Source organism: Cebus imitator, unplaced genomic scaffold, assembly GCF_001604975.1.
Source record: "Cebus imitator isolate Cc_AM_T3 unplaced genomic scaffold, Cebus_imitator-1.0 Scaffold60, whole genome shotgun sequence".
Lineage (NCBI taxonomy): Eukaryota > Metazoa > Chordata > Mammalia > Primates > Cebidae > Cebus > Cebus imitator.
The window spans coordinates 4,546,824-4,574,207 of record NW_016107375.1 but is presented as its reverse complement, the minus strand read 5'-3'; the positions used below and the strand labels follow the sequence as shown (position 1 = coordinate 4,574,207).

The following is a 27,384-nucleotide window of genomic DNA, read 5'->3' as shown; positions in this document are numbered from 1 at the left end:
CAAGAAATCCCATAAATAAAATTAAATAGCCAAGCATGGTGGCATGGGCATGTAGTCTTAGCTACTTGGGAGGCTAAGGTGGGAGGACTGCTTGGGCTCAGGAGTTCAAGGCTGCAGTGAGCTATGATGGCACCACTGCATTCCAGCTTGGGCAACAAAGCAAGATCCTGTATCCCAAAAAATATCTTGTGGAATTTGATAAGCTGATGCTAAAATGTTTACACCAGTACAAATGGTCAAGCATAGCCAAGACACTTCAGCCAAGACCGAAGAAGAAAAAGAAAGCGGGCCTTGCTTTACCTAATATCCAGACTTACTTAATGAGGTCTTGTAATTAATTAAAATGATATGGTATTAGTACATATAGAGACAAAATGATCAATGGAACAGAGAATACAGAAAAAGATCTCAATATGTATAGAAACTTGATATATGAAACACTGTTTCAGATTAGTAAAGAAAAAATAAAGTGTTCAGTGATATGGTGTTGGAACCACCGACTATCCATATGAGAAAAAATGAAATTAGACTCCGACATCACACCATACACAACAATTTTTTTTTCCAAGGAGATTAAACAACCACATGTTTAAGGCGAAATTGTAAAACTTTTAGATAGGAGAGTATCTTCATGACTTGAGGACAGGAAAGGCTTTCTAAAATGAGACATAAAAAGCACAAACCATGGAAGAAAAGACACATAAATTCAACTATATTTCAAAAGCACCATAGAGTGAAAATACAGAAAAAGGCCTTATTTTTCTAACATATGTAGGAAAAGACAAGATTGCAGGAAATATAAAGTATAAATATTAAGAAAAAGATGAACAACCCAATAGAAAAATGGCATAAAATCTCAACATATCTTTCACATAAGAGTAAATCTGGCTGGGTGTGGTGGCTCATGTCTGTTATTCCAGCATTTTGGGAGGCTGAGGTGGGCATATGATCCGAGGTCAGCTAGCCAACATGGTGAAACCCTGCCTCTACTAAAACTACAAAAATTAGCTGGGTGTGGTAGCAGGCACTTGTAATCCCAGCTACTCACGAGGCTGAGGCAGGAAAATCTCAGGAACCTGAGAGGCGGAGGTTGCAGTAAGCTGAGATCATGCCATTGCACTCCAGCCTGGGCAACAGAGTGAGACTCTGTTTCAAAAGAATAAGAAGAAAAAAAGAACAAATCTGAACAACAAATAAATGAAGATACTCAAAACTCACTGGTAACCAGGAAAATGCAAATTTCAAGCACAGTGAGATCACTGCACCAACCTACAGATGGGCAAAATTTAAGTCTGCAAATACCAAAGGTTGTCAATAGGAATTCCCATATGCTGTTAGTCAAAGAATATAATACAAGCATTTTGGAATCAGTCTGGCATCACCATATTCTACGATCTGGCAATTCTACTTCCAGATTAGATTACTTTTCCACATGTTGTAATTTCAGATTAAAATTCCACCATACTCTACGATCTGGCAATTCCACTTTGAGAGATTCTTTCACAGTGTACCATGAGACATGAACAAAGACTTCCACAGCAGCAGAAAATGAAAACAACACAAATGTCCATCATCAACAGAATGAATAAGTAAGTTGTGGTATATTTATACACACACACAAAAAGGCAGTAGAAAGAATTCATAAACATCATCTTTTACACAACTCTCAGAAATCTACTAGAGGGTGAAAAAAGCAAGTCAAAAAAGAATATATACAGTATGGTTTAATATTACAATACTCAAAAATACAGATGCATACATGGGTGATAAAACCGTAAAGAGAAGCAAGGGAATGATTATCACAAGAGTGGGGATACTGATTATCCTCCAGAGGATGGGAAGCAGATGCAAACCAAGAGGAGCAAAAAGGGAGCCTCTAAGGTCTGGTGATACTCTACTTCTTAACCTAGACAACAAGAATGAGTGCTTTTGATTTTAGTATAATTATTTAAAACATATATGTTTTACAAACTCTTGTATAGATATTTCACAATAAAAATGAGTCTTCTTATAGTCAGGTATTTCTCATACATTTAATAGTTATAAAAAACTAAATTAATCCAGTAGTCCAGAGAATTCCTATACACTCCGCATAAAAGCCTCCACCTCCAAAGCATTTTGAATTTTAAGTAAATATCTGATTCTGTTTGTCTTTCATAATGTATCTTATGAAAGGGGGAGAAAAAAGAGTGCAGAAATTAAAAAAATATAGTAAGAGCTGTGGTTAATCAAGTTTCAATGGCAAAATCCTCCCTTTTGTAATAGTCCACATGTTATTCTATTTCTGATCTTTATTGTGACCTTGAATTGAAGGATAAACAATAGCATCAACTATACCTCCCTGAGAGGGAAAACAGCTTGTTCGTCAAAAGACTAGACCATTCCTAGGGATTCTATCTGGATGTGAAATAGTCGAAAAATTCTTTGAAGTACGCTAACTACACCACAAAAGGATGGACAAAAAAGGCAAAGCATTTTCTTTTCATATACACAGAGCAATCTAAAATTGCTTCTCTCAAAATCCAACTTTTATGGGAGACATCTAATATTCAATAAAAAATGTTACCTCTGAAGGTGGTTAAAGAACAAAATATGAACAAGATTAGAAAAACAGTGAAAGTAGGAATTCTACCATTTACTTGGAGCCAGGGAACTGTCATAAATATTTATCACTTTAATCCTTATTGAAGCATCCACACAGGCTTAATGTTACCAAAACATTTTAAAAGCCTATATTCTTTGCTTTCATCAGTTCCATAGAACATACCTTTTAATCTCTAAAATGCTCTTCTGGAATACCACATATTTGAGAGTGATTAAAGCCTAGAATAAAATTGAGGTGTCACACTCATACCTCAAAATATACTTACTTCTTCAGTTAGCCCCACTAACTTGATCACTATGACCTCTCTTCTTGTCCAAACTTTTTTTTTTTTTTTTTTTTGCGACAAGGTCTGACTCTATCTCCTAGGCTGGAGAGCAGTGACACAATCTCAGCTCACTGCAACCTCTGCTTCCCTGCCTCAAGTTATCCTCCCACCTCCACCTCCCACCTCCACCTTCTGAGTAGCTGGAACCACAGATGTGCACCACCACGCCCAGCTAATTTTTGTACTTTTAGTTGAGATGGGGTTTCACCATGTTGCCCAGGCTGGTCTTGAACCGGTGAGTTCAAGTGATCCATCCGCCTTGGCCTCCCAAAGCGCTGGAATTATAGGCATGAGCCACCACGCCTGGCCTTGAACCTGTTTAATACTCAGTACCTGAACTACAAACTGATATTTGATAAAATGTAATTGTAAAATACTAGTATAACCCTTGAACTATACTAGTATTTTCAAGGGTTATACTAGTAACTATAAAGCCTTCAAAGGTAGTGCCTGAATTTATCTTGGGTCCATATCTACCACCTCTCATAATCGGAACAAGTTACATGGGACACCCCCTACAAGAGCCATAAACCACTGACAGTGGTACATATTCAATGCAAAGAAGAAAAACAAACTTTCTCATCCCAAGAGGAGCACTTCCAGATAATTCAGAGGACATCTGGGCTTGAATATCACAGGGCCATCTCAATCCAAGTTCTTTCACCCTCAAAGGTGCTCTTACCCAGCCATCCTTATAAGCGGTTGGCAGCACCATCAAGCCAGATGCCAAAGTATGTCAGTTCTACTTCCTTTACAGTCTGAAATCCACCTATTTCTCTTCATTATTAAAACTATCTTTTTGAAGTGTGAAATCGTCTCTCATAGACTATTTCAACAACTTAACTGTCCTCTCTGCTTTGCATCTCCTCCCTATCACCAGCCCTAAATTATTCCCTAAAATACAGTGGTTAAGAACAAGAACAAAGAAGTCGTACATGGCTTGGGTATAAATCTCCATTCACTAGCTGGGTGCACCTGGGCAACTTTCTTAACCTTTTTGTCTCAGTTTCTCCATTGCTAATGTAGAAATAACACAACTCTAATGGTTGATAAAAGGATTAAAGAAAGTAATACATATAAAAAATTGTGAACTGTGTTCTGCTCACAGAAAAGTTGGGTTACGTATGTGAGGGCTGGGAGAGGGAAGCAAGGAGGGAACATTACGAAAATATCAACAGCTACAAAAATCACAGGATACATATGATTCAAGGTTCTTAAGCATAACTTGGGGATTTGAGAAAACATATCTAAAGATACATTAAGTATTCAAAACTTGCATACTTAAAACAAGAGATTTTAATACAAATTTTCCCTTGGGAGATTGGAGCTCTACAGAACATGCCTCCTAAAGCCCCTGAGAAGTACAAATTCTCTTTCCTTCCCTATGTGGTTCCAGACTTTTCTGTATGCATTTAATAAATGATGGTATTATTCAGCCATTCTCCAGTTAAAATTCTTCCAGTGTCTCCCCGCTGTCCTCTGGATTAAGTCTGAACAATGAACACTGACGGACAGAGTCCTGGTTTACCCTCTCCAACTCATTTGTCTCTACTGGCACCCAAGTTCCACGGTACCGCAACCGGTACCTCGCTCGTTGCTGGACTTTCCTCTGAAACTACTTGCATTACATCCTCCCGTCTCCTGCCTAATCCCTTCAACCCTCAGTCTCAGATAAGCACCACTTCCCCTGGCGTGCCCCTCCTGGGTCCAACTCCTTTTCTCCCAGAGTTGGGCTAGGAGCCACTTGTGCTCCCACTACATTTACCACTGTCCTGGTTACCAGCCCGCGCCTCTCCTATTAAACTACTGAGCTCTGTGTCTATGGGGCTGTGTTGCCTTTCCCACTGTGTTATTTAAGTGTTCAAGAAACACTCTGAATTAACTAAAGAATCCCGGTGTCCAGAGCTGTAAGGCCCCAGCAACAAACTCTTTTAGCACCAACTCAACTTCGATCCCACCCGCCCATCTCTTGGCTGGGAAGGCTCCTCAAGACTCGCCAATGTACTCGGTTCTAGTCCAAGTACCAGGGCCTGGCAAACGCCAAACTGACTAGGAGGGATGCTAGCTCCGAAATACATTCCAAGAGCACGCTTCGAGGAATGACTGGCACACTAACGTCAGGATCCGCCCCGGAGAGACACTCAACGTGCCTCGCGCCCAACTGTGCGCACGCGCGGGGCCACGGCAAAGGGGGCGGTCCCGATGCGGAAGGCGTGCGATGAGCACAGAGGAAAAGCGCAGGCTGGCCCGGCCCCACAGGAAGGGCGGCCTGTGGGCGATGCTGGTAGTACCCGACCCATCACAAAAACTACAGCCTCCCGGCCCCAATTCCGCTTCTTCTGCTTCTGTCCTACAACGGCTCCTCACCCACAGTCCGCACGCCAGCCTCAGGAAAGGTCCCCGCTGATCGCAAAGCCAGGCAGCTGCACAGCCCTCAGGGTCCTCGCAGCCCGGCTAGAGCGCCCCACAGCTGACAGACAGACGCCGGAAGCTGGCCTGGCCACGCCGGAAGCTCGGTCTTTCCCGGCTCCACCCCGCCCCTCCGAGTAGTCCTCCGCCTGTACCCAACCACCGCGCCGAATAGTCCTCCGCTTTCACCGCCGTTGACGGAAAGCGCAGTCCTTTGCAGAATCCGCTCCCTCAAGGGCGCGGCTTCTTGGGTCAGGATGCACGAGGAAAAATAATCCCCTGCCTTTGCTCGGTAGCTGTTTGCCAATCTACAGCACCACTGTTGAACCGAGCGTTACTGAGTAGCGTTCTTTGCCTTCACTCCCTCCTCCACCATTTGTTCACTCTCGAGGCTTAAGAAGTCATACCGTACTAAACGCGCCCAATCCCCGAAGTCGCCATTTCCCCCTTAGCTACTCGAATAACACCTGGCACTTGTTTCTCCGTTAACTACTCCCTCAGGCCGCAACGTCCCTCCTTTTCCGCTTCAGCGATCCCGAAAGTTTAGTGTTCTCACCCTGCCTCCCTCCGGGTTAGAGCCACCACAGGCCGTGCCTTCCTGTTCCAGGGGAGCTCTATCTTGGTACACTCAGAACCACCTCCCTCCCCGCTCCGCTGCCACACTCGTGGGGGTCTCTACTTGTCTCCTCTTGATCCAAGTAAGTTGTGTGGACCTGAATAACAGCGCAGAAAGGTCACTCTTATGCACTGTGAAAATGACTGAACAACTTTCTGGATCAGTGTTGACAAAGTAGGATACTGACTCGGGTTACACCTTATACAAGGGTTGTACTCCTTGATAAGACCACTGCTCTGTCCTTGACTGGGGACCCATATATGCCACCCTTATATCACAACCTAGCACCCCCACTACCGAAGGCTGCAGTCAGCCCTGTTAGGAGCTGTCCCCTGGACTAGGGGCCTTCTGCTTTTCTGTCCCCGTTCTGTCCCCTGAACTAGGGGCCTTCTGCTTTTCCTCCCCACTAGATCTGAAGGTTGTTTTGTCTTACTCATTTTTGCTAACTTTTCTATGTGAGGGTATAATTGGTTGAAGGAAAAATAATTTGGTCCTAGTTTCCTCTTATGAGCCAGCTGAGTCTTTGACCAGATTAAGGCATCACCATCCAAGGTCTTTGAAAAAAAAAAAAAAAAAAAAAAAGACATCCCCAAAGGATTTTAAGTAGGTAATATAAGAAATGTATTTTTCTAACTGCTTCCTCTGCCTGCAGTATGGATAGAAGAGATGCCAGAATGGGTGAGACCAGCTAAAAGACCCACTGCAGGGCTACAAGAGAGGTACTTTAACTAGAACGTGTGGAAACAAAGCAGAGGGTAAAACAGAAACTGGTGACAGATTAGACTAGGGTTAGGGAGAAGAAGGCATCAATTGTCAGGCTCCAAGACTGGGCAATTGGGTAATGTAACTGACAGTGTTTTGTTTTTTGAGACATGGCCTCACTCTGTCATCCAGGATGGAGTGCAGTGGCACAATCATGGCTCACTGCAGCTTCCACTTCCGAGGCTCAAGGGATCCTCCTGTGTCAGCCTCCCCAGTAGCTGGGACCACAGGTGCACACCACCACAACTGGCTAATTTTGATTTTTGTTCACAGGGTGGAGTCCCACAATGTTGCCCAGGCTGGTTTCAAACCCCTGGGTTAATGCAATTCTTCTACCTCATCCTCCCAAAGTGCTGAGATTACAAGAGTGAGTACCAATACCCTGCTTCATTCACATTATGTGGAATAATGGAATAGGACTAATGGCTTTCTCCTCTCCAAATGGATCTACTTGATGAAAGGCAAGATATATAAGGAAGGAATTCAGCCCCTCCAAAGGGAGGGGCTGGATTCAGAAAAAAAGATGGGGCAAAAAACCCAAAGGAATGAAGACATAAAGTAGTATCTGAACTGGAACACAAACAGGATTCCAAAACTTACCTTGACCATTGATACCCATGGACGTTGCCCATTGTGTCCCAGGTCTTTGCACCAAATGTTTTCACAATATTTGATTTACAACGAACAATCAGGGCCAAGAGAAGTCTTCACAAAAAAAGAATTCCATTCTGATTGGTATTAAAATGTTATTTTTGTTGTTGTTTTGAGACAGAGTCTCACTGTGTAGCCCAGGCTAGAAGAGTACAGTGGCACAATCTCGGCTCACTGCAACCTCTGCCTCCTAGGTTCAAGCAATTCTCATGCCTCACCTAGGGGGAGGAAGGTGGGGGAACTCATCTAGCTTTTTATTTCAACAGCTTTAGGAGTACAAGTGGTTTCTGGTTACATGGATGAATTATATAGTGGTGTAAAGTCTGAAATTTTAGTGCACCCATCACTGGACTACTGGACATTGTACTCAATACATAGCTTCTGTATCCCTCACCCCTCCCACCCTCCCTAAAACAGGGATTTTTAAAAAGTATTTGTATTTTTACTTTTTTAACTTTTATTTTAGATTTAGGGGTACACGTACAGGTTTGTTAAATTGTTAAACTTGTGTCACGGGGCTTTGGTACAGATTATTTCATCACCCAGGTACTAAGCCCAGTACCCAATAGTTATTTTTTCTGCTCCTCTTTTCTCACCTTCCACTCTCAAATAGCTCCCAGTGTCTGTTGTTGCCCTCCTTATGTCCATGAGTTCTAATCATTCGGCTCCCACTTGTGAGAACATGCAGTATTTTTCTGTTTCTACGTTGGTTTTCTAAGGATGATGGCCTCCAGCTCCATGTTCCTACAAAAGACATGATCTAATTCTTTTTTATCACTAAAACAGGGATTTTTAAAAGGTACTTTATAGCTATGTTTTTGAAAATTTAGGGTTTTATAGAAATGCCTTGGGAAGCTTGACAGAGTGCAGTGGAGGCTGAATAGTGAGCTTTTGAGTCCCAGTCCTATTTCAACTAAAAACAAATAAATGGACCTACTCTCATCTGTTTTCGATATTGGAATGTTACTGTTCTATATCAGAATTCCTTTGAAAATCTGAGTCTGCTGTTAACAATAAAAGTTTGAAAACCACTGTACTTGATTAGGGATTGGGGTATAAATTTGGTTAATATCTACAAACTAGAGCAAAGAACCTTCGCACAGTTCAGACGCATGCAAACATAGGGCCGGAATACGTAAGGACTATAAATATCATCAGTATCTGGAGTCCAGAATAATCACAAATTGTAAATCCTGAGAACAGATAAAGGGGAGGACGTGGGCAGGCCAACAGGCACTTAGGTTGTCTACTAAAATAACACACTATGGTTACTGAATCACAACTGCTCTGGGGAAGCCAGGACTGACCTGTGAAAGCTTACAGACCCCTCTTCAGCCACATTAAAAGTGGAATTATGAAGTGGCCTTCTGATATGACATATTTTGATGTTCAGTGCTTCACTTTCCTCAGAACTACTTGGCCACAGAACACTTTGATCCTGGCCCTTCTGTGACTGTTCCCTGATAGAATATTGGGACAATATCCCAACAATGAATTAATATGAAGGTATGCTGTAATATCTTACATAAAAAATAGCATCAGATCAAAGTCACTCTTTTCTTTCCTTTTAAAAAATTTTGTACTGCTCATACCATCTGGGGAAATGGGCCTGCCCTCAAGTAACTGCTTCTTTTGAATCTTTTCAGTAGCTCAAACTCATGCATCAGTTCTTTGTATAGCTGAAATAACATGGCCTCTAAGTACCAAATTAGTCAGTCATTCACATGAGTCAAGTAATCAATTAAGAATCCCTGGTACATTCCTTGCTCTAGCTGCAAGCTCACAGTCCAAAGATCATCCATTTCTAACTCAGGCAAGGCCAAAAGGTACTTAATACCTGCTTCATAGTTTTAGAAGTAGCTTAAGTCATGAAATAAAAGTTGCTCCTGAGTCTTCTGGATGTAGGGCAGCAATTCAGTTAATTTACTGAAGAAAAAAAAAATAGATATAAATATTTACTTTCATTAAATCTATACTCGGCAACTTTATAGCAAAGAACATATAATAAAAGGTGTTATATAAAAAATGGAGATTAAGGCAGTTAACACTGACAGGTTTATACTAAGGTACAAAAACAAATGCTTGACTTAGAAATTCAACTTTATTTACAAATGTTCTCCTATAAACAAAGACACCATTGTACCCCTTTAAAATATTGTAACTGATAATTTCGACAAAAACCATTTACACAGTTTCAACCTTTCTGCATAAAACTGTATTATGAGATGAGCAACCTCACATGATGGTCTGAGACATCAAAATAAAACAAAATAAAAGACAACGTATCCAGCATGAACGTCCTATTGTCAAACTTAATGAGGAATTAAGAATCACACCCCACAATGTGCTACTCCACCAAGAAATAGAAACGTAATGATTTTTTGAGAGGTAAATGCTGCACGATAAACAGTCTTCTTATGTAGTAGTTTAATTGTGATTGCTTAGGACTGCTCTTGCAGACTAATATTTATGCTTTTTTTTTTTTTTTAAAGCATAAATAAAAAAGCACTGTAAAAAGGGCAGACTTATAGATTTTTCTGACAATGAAAATCTGTAGATAGTGGTCTGGTCTCATCATTCAGGCCAATTAATAAAATAACAAATGCATGGAAAGAATGTTAAACAAAAACATAATCATCATGTGACTAACAGAATTCTCCCTGAAATCAGAGAGTATTAATACTCAATAGTATCTATAAATTTGAATTTATAGGTGAGACAACATATAGACAAAATAACCAAGGAGTTTAAAATAAAATTATTCAAATTACCTATTTTTCATTTTATGTGCAGTAATTACTTTTAAAAAATATTTTAAATTTTATCTTGGAATAACCACTCACATCCTAGCTAAGTTGCAAGGAACTTCAAAACTTTGAAAACAAAATTCATCCCTGAGAAGTGAGAGATAGAAAAATATCTTAAAAAAAAAAAAAAAGAAGCAATGGTCTTGCACTCTTTTAACAATCTCACCACAGCATGAACTACTATTAACAGTGAGCAATCAGATATTCCAGTCCTGGAGAGTTACTGCCTCTCATGAGCTGATCTTTTGGTAATGAAACCATAACTGCAACGTTGAAAAAAAAAAAAAAAACCAGATAAATAGAAACTCTGGTTTTATTTTCAGCTTTACATTTTTGACAAGTGCAAGGTGAGCCAGTGATATAAATATTCCAATAATGACCGAAGTAATAACTTCTACTGGCATGTCTTCTTCTGAGTCTCCATTTCTTCCTCTGACATTCAACCAAATAATAAAAGTAACACAATTGCAATTGAGTTTACTATTATCAATGGCACTCTCATCACGGTTCTTACAGATCGAATAAGGTTCATTAGCTGTGATTTAATTCCCGGCTCCTCTCCGAATCCACCAATTCCCTGGTCTGTTCCCCAGCCAACTGTATAATATAAAGATTAGCTGTGTTAAAAGTTATTACACACTTGCTTTGCTCCCTTACTAGCATCTTCTAAAAGATTAGTTTGAGACCTTGTTAAAGACATAAAGTCATAACTTTTAAGGAAAGTTTAAACAACAGTGAGTTAAATATTTTAGTTTTTTAAATTTTTGATAGCAACACCCTCATTTCACTTCATTTACACTTTGATTTTATAAAATAAACTACAGTCTAAATTGTTTCATGGCATTTAATTTAGTGAAGATGATCTTTGTAACTGTTTTTTTCTCTTTTTTAAAAATACCATTCAAATACTTCTCAAGTCACAACTGAAAACCAAAGCATACTATCAAGCTATATAATTATTATAATTAGCTCAATTCAGAATTTATAAAAATTCATCAAAATCATTAGTATAAAAATGCTGTAGCTGAGAATCACTGTCTACATTACTTGGGGAAACTTTTAAAGTAAACCTGGTAAACTGGGAGTTGATCATACTACCAAAATACACAAATCTCAAATGCCATAATCCCAAATCTTGAAATTTCAACAGATCAAAACCCTGAAGTCTAAAATCCCAAAAATGACAATCAATAAACATTGAAATCTCAAACATGTAATTCTAGGAAGAATAATTTGATTCTTTTTAAAAAATCATTTATAATAATATAGAGACAGGGTCTCCCTTTACTGCCTAGGCTAGTCTTAAATGATCCTCCATCTCAGCCGCCCAAAGTGCTGAGATTACAGGTACGAGCCACCACATTTGGCCTACATATTTCTTTTATTATTATTTTAATTGAGACAGGGTTTTACTCTGTTGCCCCGCTGGAGTCACCTAGGCTGGAGTGCAGTGGTGTGATCATGGCTCACTGCNCTATAAAAAAAAAAAAAAAAATCAGAGAAAAAACTAGGAAATAGTTACTGGCCTCTAGGAAGGATTGAAATATCTGACAATATGTCATCATTATCCTGTTATAAATCATTATTACGGGGACATTCTAAAATACTTTTGATCATGAAATCCAAAACTTATTTTCAAGAAAGTTTGTATAACTGGGAATAAGGGTTGCACTGGAACAATCAGATCAATGTGAAACATCTGTAGATAGTCCTGGTACAACCCTGGGAACATGAGTGCATCAGACTCAGGCAGAAGTAGACCTGCAGGGTTGCCACTGATACTTGAGATTAGAAATACAGTGCAAAGAAAATTCTGTAATGTCAATTTACTACATTAAAAATGAACTTATTTAACATTGTATCCAAGGTTGTTAAAGGGAGAAGAGGCCCTAATTATAATCATTTTAAATAAAAGGTTTTTGAACTCTTTTTTCTTGAATTGCTCAAAAATATTTTCCAGTAGAATGACAGATATGAGATCTTTATTTCTCTCTTTTTTTTTTTTTGAGACAGAATTTTACTCTGTCTCCCAGGCTGGAGTGCAGTGGCATGGCACGATCCCAGCTCACTGCAACCTCCACCTCCTGGGTTCAAGCCATCCTCCTGCCTCAGCCTCCTGAGCAGCTGGGATTACAGGCATGTGTCACCGGCTAATTTTGTATTTTTAGTAAAGATGGGGTTTCACCATGTTGGCCAGGCTGGTCTCAAACTCCTGACCTCAGGTGATCTGCCTGCCTCAGCTTCCCAAAGTGCTGGGATTACAGGAGTGAACCACCACACCCAGCTTTCTCTTGAAAGCCTCCCAATACTGTAGATGATTTTACAAATTGGAAGCAACAGTTCCCAAAAGGCAAGAATATAATTTTGTCTTTTAGCTGTGACAGGTAACACACAAATATACAGATTATAAGCATTCTGTACCAACTGGCTTAGACAGAAATAAGAGGCAAACTAAGAAAAAAAAAAACAAAACAAAAACCCATTAACTTTCAAGCAGTAAAGCCATGTTTAAGAGAAAAAAAATAACCACTACAAATGGCATATGTGGTATTCACATTCAGAAGCTTTCCTACTTAAATAAAACCACAATATTAAAACTTAAGAGTGCTCTATTAGCTTTTCTTCTTACCTCTCATCACGGTTCTTACAGATCGAATAAGGTTCATTAGCTGTGATTTAATTCCCGGCTCCTCTCCGAATCCACCAATTCCCTGGTCTGTTCCCCAGCCAACTGTATAATATAAAGATTAGCTGTGTTAAAAGTTATTACACACTTGCTTTGCTCCCTTACTAGCATCTTCTAAAAGATTAGTTTGAGACCTTGTTAAAGACATAAAGTCATAACTTTTAAGGAAAGATTAAACAACAGTGAGTTAAATATTTTAGTTTTTTAAATTTTTGATAGCAACACCCTCATTTCACTTCATTTACACTTTGATTTTATAAAATAAACTACAGTCTAAATTGTTTCATGGCATTTAATTTAGTGAAGATGATCTTTGTAACTGTTTTTTTCTCTTTTTTAAAAATACCATTCAAATACTTCTCAAGTCACAACTGAAAACCAAAGCATACTATCAAGCTATATAATTATTATAATTAGCTCAATTCAGAATTTATAAAAATTCATCAAAATCATTAGTATAAAAATGCTGTAGCTGAGAATCACTGTCTACATTACTTGGGGAAACTTTTAAAGTAAACCTGGTAAACTGGGAGTTGATCATACTACCAAAATACACAAATCTCAAATGCCATAATCCCAAATCTTGAAATTTCAACAGATCAAAACCCTGAAGTCTAAAATCCCAAAAATGACAATCAATAAACATTGAAATCTCAAACATGTAATTCTAGGAAGAATAATTTGATTCTTTTTAAAAAATCATTTATAATAATATAGAGACAGGGTCTCCCTTTACTGCCTAGGCTAGTCTTAAATGATCCTCCATCTCAGCCGCCCAAAGTGCTGAGATTACAGGTACGAGCCACCACATTTGGCCTACATATTTCTTTTATTATTATTTTAATTGAGACAGGGTTTTACTCTGTTGCCCCGCTGGAGTCACCTAGGCTGGAGTGCAGTGGTGTGATCATGGCTCACTGCGGCCTCAACCTCCCCAGGTTCAGGTGATCCTCCCACCTCAGCCTCCCGAGTAGCTGGGACTATAGGCACACACCACCACACCTGGCTAATTTTTGGATTTTTAGTAGAGACAGGGTTTTGCCATGTTACCCAGGCTGGTCTCGAACTCCTGGGCTCAAGTGATCTACCCACCTTGGCCTCCCAAAGTGCTAGGATTACATGCATGAGTCACCGCACCCAGCCCTCATTTACATTTTTAAAAGGGGAGTTATCTTTTAAAGAATTTTCGGGGGCTGGGTACAGTGGCTCATGCCTCTAATTCCATCACTTTGGGAGGTCAAGGTGGGTGGATCACTTGAGCCCAGGAGTTTGAGACCAGCCTGGGTAACATGGTGAAACCCCATCTCTATTAAAAATACAAAAATTAGTTGGGTGTGATGGTGTGCGCCTATAGTCCTAGCTACTCGGGAAGCTGAGGTGGGAGGATCACCTGAACCCGGGGAAGGTCGAGGCTGCAGTAAGCCATGATCACATGACTGCACTCCAGCCTGGTGACAGAGTGAGACCCTGTCTCAATTTAAAAACTTTTAAAAAGAGGCAAATGTGTTATTTGAGAAACATAAAAACACAATAGAACACTTCAAAGGCCACTTTACACAATAAAATGGGCAATGACAGCACATATATTTTTGCGGCACTAAGGTATACTAATGGCAGTCCCACAGATACAACAGCCACGAGCAGGTGAACCATATTCACAAAGAAATAGGCCAAAAAGGAAAATGTATAAACACATTAACACTATGGTTGCTAAGTGTGTTAACCTAGCTTTATAACTGTGGTCCTCTGAAACACCGTGACAAACAACCTAAGTCTTCTGACAGGATCAATGAAAAATACAATGGGTCACCAGTACATATGCAATTGCCCAAACAGCTGAGATCACAAGAAATTTTCTTTTTCACAATTGCATACAAATATACAGAAATAACCTTTCTTCATTTACTGAGCATGTTTTCACATACATGCACAATGCGGATACACAAAGTCAACACTGTGGTAATGTCCTTTTGCAGCCAAGTTTGCAAAGAATGCATAAAACAAATCACAACTCTCTCAAAGTCTCTACACAGTTTATACCTCCAGTATTGCAAATGATGTAAAGATGAAATACATAGCATTGGGAATTGTAAAAACCAATGCTGACAATTTAAAATAGTAAAAACAATTGAAAAAGAAAAAAAGCTGAAAAAATGTGACATATGACAATATATTATTACAGGGATAGATTATGGGCAATTGCCTGGAAATATTCCTTAAGAGCTAGTTGGCTTTCTCCATCATTAACTATATTTTGATGTCTTGTGTCACAATGAATAGCTGCTTTTTTTTTCTTTTAGGACCTGGTTTTCCTCAGACATACTGCTCACATTCATTTTCTAGGTGGCACTGCTCTTTTTGAAATTATTCTATGGTTTGATATGTATCAACATGAGCTTTCCCTATTAAAAGTTCCCATCCTCTGTGCCATGCTTCTATGTTGTTTTAGGCACCCAGAAATCCGCTAGTGATCAAGTAGCAACACTGTTGCACCAGTGTCTTCTTACCCTACTATGCACACAATTTTTTCTTTTTCTTTTTTTTTTTTTGTGGAGCCTCGCTCTTTCACGCAGGCTGGAGTGCAATGGCATGATCTCAGCTCACTGGAACCTCCGCCCCCTGGGTTCAAGCAGTTCTCTGCCTCATCCTCCTAGGTAGCTGGGATTACAGGTGCTCACCACCACGCCCAGCTAATTTTTGCATTTTTAGTAGAGATGCAGTTTTACCATGTTGGCCAGGCTGGTCTTGAACTCCTGATCTTGTGATCCCCCCGCCTCGGCCTCTCAAAGTGCTGGGATTACAGGCGTGAGCCACTGTGCCCGGCCAAGTAGCTGGGCCTACAGGCACACACATAATTATTTTTGAACCAGTCAGTAACTTCACTGCCTTCTTCTGGCAAATGTGGCTTTAATTCATTCAAAGTTCCAGGAATACCATCAGCTGGAAGGAATGCTAATGCAGGTGACACATTTTTAAGCCTAACTTTTTAGCACCGCAACATCTAGTAGTCAATCCACTCACCTGAATTTTCCACCCAATGCAAATAAAGACAAGAACAAGGTAATAGTTCTGCCTAACATGATGCACCTACCATGATATAACTATCCTGCTTATACCCAAAACACACTAATCCCTTCCCCAAAATTGACAAGAGTTGAAAATCTTCTTTCAAGATTTGGGATTTTAATCTTTTGAGATTCGAGACATTAGGAATCATGGCATCCAGGATTGTGTCTTTTGGGATTATGATCCAAACCTGTAACAGCTTGGTTGGGCTTCCAAAGCATGCTCTAGTCTGCCAGCAGAACATATCTTTTTTCTCTTTTTCCTTAATAATTTGTCTTAATTTATTAATTTTGACTCGAGGAATTTTAGCCTACTACCCCTCTTATCCTCTATAAATGACTCTTTTACATTCTTTTGCCATTTTTCTGTGACACTACAAATCATTATTTCTTTACCCTTATGCACTAATACTCCTTCTATTGTGTGACACATTCTTCTGAAGAGTTTCATGTCCTCATTTCTGCAATTTGTCCTTCTCTTGTCCTCATTTTCAGGTCCACTTTTTCCTATCTCGTATGACTACAGGGCTTAATTAATTCCTGACACGCTAACCCTTAAACCTGAAGAGAACAGTTTTTTTAAAATATATATACCTGAAAGACTCAAATATCGGGAAATAAGATTTCACTTTCAATCAACTTTTATTTGGTTGAAATAAAATGCTAAATAAAGGTTGTTTGCTTTGTTGTCACTGAGATATGCTGTGGTATAATAAAACTAATTTAAAATTCAAGTTTACAACAGGGCTGTTGTTGACTCCTACTCACTCTTCACAGAACCTAGCTCAGGCTCTGCTTATAGCCCTTCCAGTCCACAGGGGTTTCGTTCTTTTTTGGACTCCCATAGTATAACTACCATCACAGTTGTCACTATCACAGCCTTCACTATCTCTTGCAAGACTCTTTCAACAGATATTCCTGTGATCTTGATGTCTCAACCCCGTAAGTTTTCTCCCTTAAAGGTTAGATCTTGCTACCTCGATTTCCATTGCCTACTGAATAAAGATCAAACTCCTTAAATTGACATTCTAGTTCTATATCCTACCACAACCCTCCAAGTATTCCTATTCGAAGTCAGTTACTCCAGCGGTCCCCAACCTTTGTGGCACCAGGGACCAGTTTCATGGAAGACAGTTTTTCCACAGACAGGGGTTGGGGGTGGTGGCGGTTTGAGGATGATTCAAGTGCATTACATTTATTGTGTACTTTATTTCTATTATTACACTGTAATATATAATGAAATAATCATACAGCTCACCATAACGTAGAATCAGTGAGAGCCCTGAGTTTGTTTTCGGGCAACTAGACAGTCCCATCTGGGAGTGATGGGAGACAGTGATAGATCAGGCATTAGATTCTTATAAGGAGTACGCAACGTAGATCCCTCACATGCACAGTTCACAACAGGATTCATGTTCCTATGAGAATCTAATGCCACTGCTTACCTAACAGGAGGCAGAGCTCAAACACTAATGTAAGCCATGGGGAGGGACTGTAAATACAGATGAGCTCACTCGCCTGCCACTTATCTCCTGCTGGGTGGTCCAGGTCCTAATATGTCCATGGCCTGGGGGTTGGGGACCCCTGAATTACTCTCTAATTGCTGTACATGTTGCTGTACAACAGGGTTTCACTCGTTGTCCAGGCTGGAGTGCAGTGGCACAATCTCAGCTCACTGCAACCTCCACCTCCCAGGCTCAAGTGCTCTTTCTGCCTCAGCCTCCCAAATAGTTGGGATTATAGGCACATGCAAACACATCCAGCTAATTTTTGTACTTTAGTTATAGACACGGGGCTTTATCATCTCACTCAAGCTGGTCTTGAACTCCTGGACTCAAGCGATCCACCTACCTGGGCCTCCCAAAGCGCTGGGATTACAGGCATGAGTCACCGCACTTGGTTGGCTGTACATGATAAAGGCAGCTTCTGATCTAGGTCTGACTTCAATGTCAGGGCCTTTCCTAATTTCCACTTACATGTCAGAATAAACCTTTCTCTTTGCTACCCAAATAATCTACTGATTGTATTGACTTTGCTCTCCTACTTGGTTAGTTGTTTTCAGGTGTCTCCTCATAGATTACAAATTCCCTTGGTGATTAAAAAAAAAAAAAAAAAAAAGATTACAGATTCCTGGAGGATAAGGACTACAATTTAGCCATCTTTCTTTAACTTTCTGCTCTTCCCCACTCCCCACCTTACAGCAAGTACTTAGCAAATGTCTGTGACATTAAACTAAATAAGAATAAACTGAGTTAATTGTGGATAAGATAAGGTAAATTCTAGGATCATAAACAAGACTTCCAAGAACTCTATTTCATTGTGTGTATATATATATATATATGTATATATAAACAGAGATGAGTTCTCACTATGTGGTTTCAAACTTCAGGGCTTAAACAATCCTCCCACCTCAGCCTCCCAAAGTGCTGGGATTACGGGCATGAGCCACCATACCCAGCCTACTTCTTCATTTTTAAGGCACATGAATTATAAAATAAACCTATCACTCAATGGTAGATTTGAGGGTAGGGGGAAGAAATCCTCCAATATTAAATGTACACATCTACCCAAGTTAAAAAAACATTTCAGAAATGTTAAGATGTGAAAAATGTGCACTGCAGAAGCAAGGACACAAAATATACCTGGATCTTGCCTGGGCAACATCACCCTCATTTCTGAGTCTACTTATCTTTCTGGCAAGCAAATACTGCTTCTCCAACATTTTCTTTCAGTGTAGTACATGTTTTACTCTAACTTCTTTCTTCCATATATTTCTCTTTCATTCTTTTAGGTAGCTCAATCGGTATTCTCTAAATGGCAGTCCTCTTTTTGTAATCTTAAAATCAAAGATGATCGGTCTTTAACTAATTATAGCATGGTAAAAGCTACTGAATATTAACCTCTTTAGCCATATACGACACACAAAATGATCACCATCAGTTGTGTCACCTTCTAAACTGGGTAACATCTACAGGAAAATGTCTATGGAAAGACAGAATGACTGGGAAGATTTCTTAACTCATATAAACCTAAAATAATAGCTTTACACAATAAGAAAGCAGCCTGGTTCTGAGGTAAACAAAAAAGCTTTTTTCTTGGCTTTCTCTGGAAACTCTACCAAAAATCACAATGAAAGGATAAGTTAACAAGAAAGAAATCTCCAGGAAAGAGAAATCTTTCAAAATTTGGAAAATAAGAAAAAAAACTGGAAGAAGAATAACTGACTTAGCACAGAAAAGCTGAAACTTAAACCCAACAGGAAGTACATAATAAAAAACAAAACAGGTGAATTGGGCTAACTCTAGAAAAGTGAGTGAAAATTAAAAATGCCAGCGTAGGTGACAAAGATGAAAACCGGGATTAACTGAAAGTCTAGGTTGGGCATGGTGGCTCACACCTGAAATCCCAGTACATTAGGAGGCCAAGAAGGAGGACTGCTTAAACCCAAGAGTTTGAGACCAGCCTGGGCAACAAAGTGAGACCCAGTCTCAAAATAATAATAATAATTAGCTGTGGCCAGCGTTGTGTGCCTGTAGTGATCACTTGAGCCCTGGAGATCGAGAATGCAGTGAGCCATGATCATACCATTGCACTTCAGCCTGGGTGACAGGGCAAGGCCCTGTCTCATAAAAAGAAAACACAAAAAAAAGAAAGAAAAAAAAAATAAAATTGCTTTTATATAAAGCAATTAGACTCCCCTCATTCCTGTCCCTAGACTGTGCCTCTCTTACCCCATCAGAAGAAGGGCTGTTTACTCTCAGAAGAGACTGAAACACAGAAGCTCTGAACCTGCAGCCAGCCATGGAGAGTGGATTGAATAAGAGTCTGAATACCAATGTGCAAGACTTCTCCTGCCCATGTGCTCTATGTCTCACATACGTCTGAATGTATAAAACTTATATTCTACAGTCAGGAAGTTAGAAAATTACTCTGGAAATTGGCCAGTTGTCTAGGAAGAAAGACTTCCTTCCAATACTGACATTTGGGAGCCTCACCTCAATGAAATAGCCAATTTCTTCCTTCACCTAATAGTGAGACCCACCAGTAAACAAGTCCTGACCCCACACATAGAACTTCCAAAGAGCTTCTCAGTGCCTTACAATTAAAAATAAGCTAATAGTCAAAAAAGAACAATTCTTAATATGGAAAGACATATCAAACAGAAATGGAGACTCTAAGGAAGAGAAGATGCAAGAAGTAGAAAAATAAAAAAAGCCATTATAGCTATGAAACAAGAACACAATACCATAAGAATAGATCTCATCCAGGGGTCAAGCAGCTCTTGCTACATTAGGATAAAAAGTTCGAAAATAAAGGGGGGTTGAAAAATGAAATTAAGAAAACCTATCAAACAAAATTAAAGAAAAAAGAAAATTAGAGTATAAATCTGTCAAAATAATCAGTTCTGAAAAGAAAGAAGAAAACATAGAAAGCAATTATTGAAGAAATGTTAAGAGAAAATATCCCTAAACTGGACATGAGCCTTTTTAACCAAAGGGTCCAATCAGAAAACAGCCCAATGAATGAAAAAAGACCCTCATGTTGTTCACATTATTGTAAAATTTCAAATTCATAAAGATAACAAGAATACCTTAAAGGCTTAGCCAAATCAGGTTACCTACAAAGAACCAGAAAACAAAATGGCATTACATTTAACAGTAACACTGAAAAATAAGAAAATTAAAAGGTATAATGTCTTCAAAACTCTGCAGAAAAATTAGTTTCAATCTAGAATGCTATACCTAAATCACAAATCAACTATAAGAATAAAAGTCATTATTTTTTACTGTTCAGCTATGAGCAATACTTATAGTGATAGTAATGTAAATATGGAATTCTAATATAACCATTTGGTTGGAGAAGGGAGAGATGGAGAAGTATCTAAGATCCCCAGGGGATGCTTAAAACCACAGATAGTACCAAATCCTATATATACTCTCTCTCTCTATATATATATATATATTTTTTTATGTATATACATACCTATGGTAAAGTTTAATTTATAAATTAGGCAGAGTAAGAGATTAACAACAGTAACTAATGATAAAATAGAATAATTAGAACAATAAGCCAACATCACTACTCTTACAATTTGGGGTCACTGAGTAAAATAAGGGTTACTTGAACACAAGCACTGCGATATTGCAACATTTACTCTGATAACCAAGTCAATTAACTGCTATGTGACTAACAGGTAACCGAGGCAGGTGGCATACACAGCTTGCAGATGCTGGACAAATGAATAATTCATTTGCCAGGTGGAATGGAACGCGATGGTGCAAGACTTCATCATGCTCCTCATAACGGCCCACAATTTCAAATGGATAAATTACTTATTTCTGGAATTTCCCATTTCGATATTTCCAGACTGTGATTGACTGCAGTTTAACAGAAACTGTGGAAAGCGAAACTGTGAATAAGGGAGGACTAGTATGCTTGTGCTCACTCAAGCCTGAGTGTGCTGCTGGTGGTAGAATTGTGTGAAACCCTTCCACAGCATAAGTCAATAGTTTGCTTCTAAGGAATGGGGCTCAAGTTGAGGAGGAATGAGACAGATGGCTTCTAACTTTCTTTAAACTGAAGAGTTTTCTGACTTTGAAAAACATATACGTATTGCTTTCATAAAAGTAAAAACAAAATTTAAAAAGAGAGCCTGTAGAAGCTCATGTTAGAGGAAGCCCTCTGCAATTAGGTCTTCCTCCCCACAGCATGAACATCCTCAGGGCTGGGATGGGTTCTGTGGTGTCACACTGAGCATTTAAAATTATGTTTTAAAACCACCTTTACATGGTATTGATAGTTTCATTTTCTTTACTTGTTTCAAAAATTTATCATTGGTAAAATTATCAATCCTTTCCATCCACAGCCACAATTTCGCATACGGTAAAAAAGATTTGTTTTAAATACTATGCACTCCATTTTTATTGGAAACCATAGTTCCCAGCAATCTTTTTTCTTTTAGATCTGTTCCAACAAATTGCTTAAACATATTTTTTTACATGTGAGATGAGTGACTCCCAGGAAAAAAAAATTTTTTGCTCTTCAACATAACAAGATAAAACTCTATAATACTGGAATTAACATAATTTAAGCATCACCACTGAAGTAATTTAAATATATATTAAGTTCTCAGTTAACTGCAGCCCACTTTCTATTCTTAGAGAAAGGCCTGAAGCCTGACCATCTGAAGTCAGAAAGAAGGCCCTCACCAGAATCAAGCCATGCCAGTACCCTGATCCTGGACTTCTGGGCCCCAGAACAGTGAAAAAATTGAAGTGAGAAGCTACCCAGTCTATGGCATTTTGTTACAGCAGCCTGAGCTGACTAATACACTGATTCATGTGTGAGGTGTTTCTATTGTGGTGTTCATAACATATACCTAGTACTGGATATTGACAAACACTTGTCAAATTGATATTGGATAAAGCAAACAAAAACTCTAGTAAGAACAATTTTTGCAGGCATCAAAATCTACTTTGCTATGTGGCACTTTTTTTCTTGTACTAAAAGGAAATTAACATAATTGTGGAAAACTAGAAGACACAACATATTCCCTACATTACTGTGAAAATACTGGCTAAATTATTTATAAAAATACACATATCCCTCATATCAGGAATTGCAAGAATATGATAATGTTAAAGCTATTTAACTATTTAGAAAACATTTGTTGATTGACAGAACTGTAAAGATAAGAGGATCCTTTTCCTCAGTCTACTGGAGGAGACAGAAAAGAAACTACAGTGGTGATATGACCCATGGAGATGGGTCACAGATGGTTTATGGGAAAGGGCAATGCCAGAGGTAGGTCTTAACTGACAGGCTGAGGAGCTAGCCGATTAAAGAAAGGAGTTACGTCAAGGTCACTGATGAGTAAAGGCTCAGCAGTGGTAAAAATGGTACACAGGATAAATACTGGGAAAGGATAAAAGAGAAGGAGGAGGAAAGGTACTTTATGGTGAGCTTGTAAATCATGTGAGAGTGTTGAGGTTTATATTGAAGGCTATAGATATTGAAGAACTGAAGAATTTCAAACCACTGAAGGACATGCTCAGCTTCACCTAAGAGAAGCAAAACTGGAGGATAACCAGTAAGGAGTTTCCTATAAAAATCTATATTTGCTTATCTAAAACCCAAATTAAAAAATAAAAAACAAAGAAAATCTAGGCAACAGGAAAGCACCTATATAAACTATATTTAATACATATTTAAAATATTTTAAACTTCTATTTTAAAATGTATTTAGATATTTTTAAACAACAGCTTATCAACTTAAGACAAGCCAACGTAGTGTCTTCCCTTAGTTTGGGGACCAAATTCAAAACACATGCGTGGGCAAAATATTTCTATGCTGCCTCTGTAGAAAAGACAATATGTGGAAGACAAAGTTCTAGAGGGAAAAGTATTAGTATTTCTGGACCATTCTAACAGTTTGTAGCAGTTTTTTTTTTTTTTTTTTTTTTTGAGATGGAAATTTTCCTCTTGTTGCCCAGGCTGGAGTGCAATGGCGTCAACGCAACCACCACCTCCAGGGTACAAGTGATTCTCCTGCCTCAGCCTCCTGAGTAGCTGGGATTACAGGCACCCACCACCATACCCTGCTAATTTCTGTATTTTTAGTAGAGACAGGATTTCACCATGTTGTCCAGGGTGGTCTCAAACTCATGACCTCAAGTGGTCTGCCCACCTTGGCTTCCCAAAGTGCCAGGATTACAGGTGTGAGCCACCGTGCCCAGCCTCTACTTTTAAAATATCTTCTGATCTACGTAAGATTCCTAGGGCTACCATAACAAAGCAGCACAAACTGGGTGGCTTAACATAAATTTTCTTGTAATTCTGGAGGCTAAAAGTCTGAAATCAAGGCGTGAGCAGGGTTGGTTCCTTCTGGGGGCTTTGAAGGATAATCTCATCCATGCCTCTCTCTTAACATCCAGAAGTTGCTGGAAATCCTTGGTATACCTTGTCTAATACATGCATCACTCCAATTTCTGCCTCGGTTGTCACATGGTCTTCTGTGTGTGCATCTGTGTGTTTCCAAATCTCTCTTTTTTTATGAGTGCACCAGTCATTGGATCTAACGCCCAGCCTAACCCAGTACTGTATGATCTTATCTTAACTTGATGACATCTGCAAAGAGACCCTGTTTCCAAACAAGGTCACCTTCATAGGTATCAAGGGTTAGGAATTCAACACATCTTTTTGAAGGACACAGTTCAACCCCCAACTTGATCTCTTCTACTTTCCTGTGTAGCAGTGAACAGATGAACACTGGAAGATGAAGTTTGAATCCTAGCTCCACCACTTTCTACCTTCGACCTGTGGGTTCTTAGGAAAGCCACCTACTCTTTGTGCTTCTCGTTTCCCACTGGAAAATGGGGATGAAAAAAGAAACTATCCCATAGAGTTGCTGTGAAGGCTATACCAGTTAATACATGTAAAACACTTGATAAAGATCCTGCATGTAAGTGCTATATAAGTATGGGTTATCATTATTATTGTTGTTAAACCCACTTGTATCTACTTGTCCTATTTAGAATGGCTCTTCCCACATCCACTGCTTTCCCTTCCAATCTTTCCTCCATATTGTTGCCAGAAGGATCTTGCAAATAACACAAATCTGGTCATGTCACTGTCTTGTTTAAGACCCTGTTCTCACCTGCCTCAGAGTTTTCACACCAGGTCTACACCGCTTAAAGCTCTCCTCACCCTTCCAACTTCTCCCAACCCTTCACCTTCACCGAGTTAATGTTTACTCATGTATCAGATTTCAGGTTAGACACACTTCCTCCAAGAAGCTTTCGCAGATTCACAAGGTAGTATCTGCCTGCACTTCGCTTTCTTACATAATACTCTCTATACTTGTTACTTGTTCAGTTTTTATTTAGATTAACTTCCAACAGAAAGGCAGAGTAGTTGCTGTACCTGGCACATACTTTGTGCTCAATAAATCTCTTTTGAAGGAATCAATGAAATGAATCAATCTTGCTCCTGGCTTTACGTTTCAGTGATTCAAATGGACATACTTCGCACACAACGTTAGGTCCTGGGAGGTATAACTTGTGTTGTGATTTCTGAATTTCTAAATTCTAGCAGAGTTTTTGGCATATTGCATGCACCCAATAGGATATCTGAATAAACTTTCTTGGAACACGAGTGGCTGGATGTCCTGATAACTCCAACACGTTCCCTTCCCATAATTCCTAAAACCCAGGAACACTTACTGCCTTCCATCAGTTAGTGAACTACTGATGCTCCAAAATGAGCCAACCCTCCTTCTCCTCCACCCCCAACTCTTAACCCAAAACTCAGACCCCAGGTTTTCGACAATTAATAGTAGTCGTCACAGGACCGCGCCACTGCACTCCAGCCTGGGCAACAGAGCGAGATTCTGTCTCAAAAAAAAAAAAAAGGAAGAAAGAAAGAAAGAAAAGAAAAGAAAGTAGTCACAGGAAACTGCGATTAAATTACTAACCTGAAGGAATCGCAAGCAGAGGCGCCCTGGCTGACCTCCGTATCCCTCCACCCCAACCCCCTGGGCCCTGTACGGCGGGTATCTGTGGAATAGTTTCCCGGCTGTTGATCTCAAATCTGATGAGAGGAGGAAAGGCTCTCCTTCCACTCCGAGCCGAACTAGCCTTCCGCTGTTCATCAGTCCCGGGCAGTGGTGTCCCCTCACGCGGCCTCACTCGGGTCCGCGTGCTGCCCCAGTCCGCGCCCCGCGGCCCCACTCACTGTTCTTGAGGAATCGCTCTTCGTGCAGCACAGCGATGGCGTTAACGCACAGCAGGGCTGCCTGCAGCAGTGAATACAAGGTAAAGGCCATGGCGGTCCGGAGCCGCCCGGAAGTCCGAGTGATTTCTCTCCAGCTGCCGCAAGGGACGTGGCGCCTCCGCGGCTGGCGCCTTCCTACGGAAGCCGATGGAGCCCAGACGAACTCTCCGGGAAGCCCCGCCCCATCTTGCTAAGAACTGCCCCTCGCTGAAGACTGCAAGTCCTGTCGCTTGTCTAGACTGGTGCTGTGCAGTCAATGCACTGGTGTGGCCAGTGCTGCAGCTGCAAAATACGTACCGGATTTCACACACTTGGAACTAGAACAAGGATGAAGATAGCCCAATTAATTTTAAATGTTGATAACATGTTGAAATGAAAATATTTTGAGACCGGGCCTGGTAGCTCATGCCTGTAATTCCAGCACTTTGGGAGACTGAGGCGGGCAAATCACCTGAGGTCAGGAGTTCGAAACCAGCCTGGTTAGTATGGCAAAACCCTGTCTATACTAAAAATACAAAAATTAGCCGGGTGTGGTGGTGGGCGCCTGTAATCCCAGTTACTCGGGAGACTGACAGGAGAATCGCTTGAGCCTGGGAGGTGGAGGCTGCAGTGAGCCAAGATCGTGCCACTGCACTCCAGCCTGGGCGACAGAGCAAGACTCTGTCTCAAAAGAAAAGAAAAGAAAAGAAAGAAAATATTTTGAATATATTGAGTTAAAATATGTTACCAACATTAATATTTTCTGTTTATTTTTAATTCTTTTCTTTAATGTGGCTATAAAGATATTGTAAATGACATGTGAGGCTTGCATTATATTTCTATTGCTCAGCACTGCATTTGATCCCAGGAGATGTAGGAGATATTAATATCCCCATTTTACAGATGAGAGAACAAAGGCTTTGACAAAGATTTAAGAATGTTAAAACAAAATACCTGTTTTAAAATTAATCAGTAAGAAACATCCCCTCCTTGACCAAACTCCAACCCAGATCCTCTTTTTTTTTTACAGAGACAAGGTCTTGCTCTGTGGCCTAGGCTGGAGTGCAGTAGCACCATCATGACTCCATGCAGCCTTCAACTCCTGGCTCAGGCAGTCCTCCTGCCTTAGACTCCTGCTTAGCTGTATGTGATGGTTGAGACTAAGCGTTAACTTTATTGGATTGAAGGATGCAATGTATTGATCCTAGGTGTGTCTGTGAGGGTATTACCAAAGGAGATTAACAGTTGAGTCAGTGGATCGGGAAAGGCAGCTCCACCCTTAATCCAAGTGGGCACCATCTAATCAGCTGATGGAGTGGCCAGGATATAAAGCAGGCAGAAAACGTGAAAAGGGTAGATTGGCTTAGCCTCCAAGCCTACATCTTTCTCCCATACGGGATGCTTCCTACCCTTGAACATTGGACTCCAAGTTCTTCAGCTTTGGGATTTAGACTGGCCTCCTTGCTCCTCAGCTTGCAGACAGCCTATTGTGGGACTCTGTGATCAATCATGTGAGTTAATACTACCTAAAAAACACCCCCTTTATATATACATATAAAGTTGACAGTCTTTATATATATACATGTATATGTCCTATTAGTTCTGTCCATCTAGAGAACCCTGACTAATACACTGTATTACAGGAATGGGTCATCCCGCCAGGCTGAGCCCTCTTCTTGACCATGCGCCTCAATGTTGGCTTCTTAAA

General features: G+C 39.9%; 2 protein-coding genes across 5 annotated transcripts in view; both read right to left on the bottom strand.

The window, feature by feature from the left end:
- The window catches only part of HDHD2 (haloacid dehalogenase like hydrolase domain containing 2), a 47,749-nt gene extending 42,299 nt beyond the window's left edge, over positions 1 to 5,450 (bottom strand). For 2 of the 4 annotated variants that reach the window (XM_017529687.2, XM_017529685.2), the window contains exon 1: positions 5,298 to 5,450. The gene's annotated coding sequence lies outside the window, so the exon portion shown is untranslated. Of the gene's footprint in view, positions 1 to 4,980; positions 5,116 to 5,297 lie in introns of those variants that run through there. The other 2 variants (XM_017529686.2, XM_017529689.2) reach the window with 2 other exon arrangements.
- A 4,000-nt stretch (positions 5,451 to 9,450) lies between these two features.
- Positions 9,451 to 25,866, bottom strand: IER3IP1 (immediate early response 3 interacting protein 1). Its single transcript, XM_037738977.1, has 3 exons — positions 25,659 to 25,866; positions 12,805 to 12,906; positions 9,451 to 10,670 (listed from the first exon to the last, which is right to left on the bottom strand). Exons 1-3 carry the CDS (start codon positions 25,747 to 25,749, stop codon positions 10,615 to 10,617), a joined length of 249 nt encoding a protein of 82 aa, XP_037594905.1. The 5' UTR covers positions 25,750 to 25,866; the 3' UTR covers positions 9,451 to 10,614.
- Between the last annotated feature and the right edge of the window lie 1,518 nt (positions 25,867 to 27,384).

Bases quoted from the DNA above. Each gene is read 5' to 3' on its own strand.
- IER3IP1 (XM_037738977.1), bottom strand. From the start codon at position 25,749: ATGGCCTTTACCTTGTATTCACTGCTGCAGGCAGCCCTGCTGTGCGTT. The intron at 12,907-25,658 runs GTGAGTGGGGCC...TATATTATACAG, and splicing joins AGAGCGATTCCTCAAGAACA to TTGGCTGGGGAACAGACCAG. The intron at 10,671-12,804 runs GTAAGAAGAAAA...CCGTGATGAGAG, and splicing joins TGTAAGAACCGTGATGAGAG to TGCCATTGATAATAGTAAAC.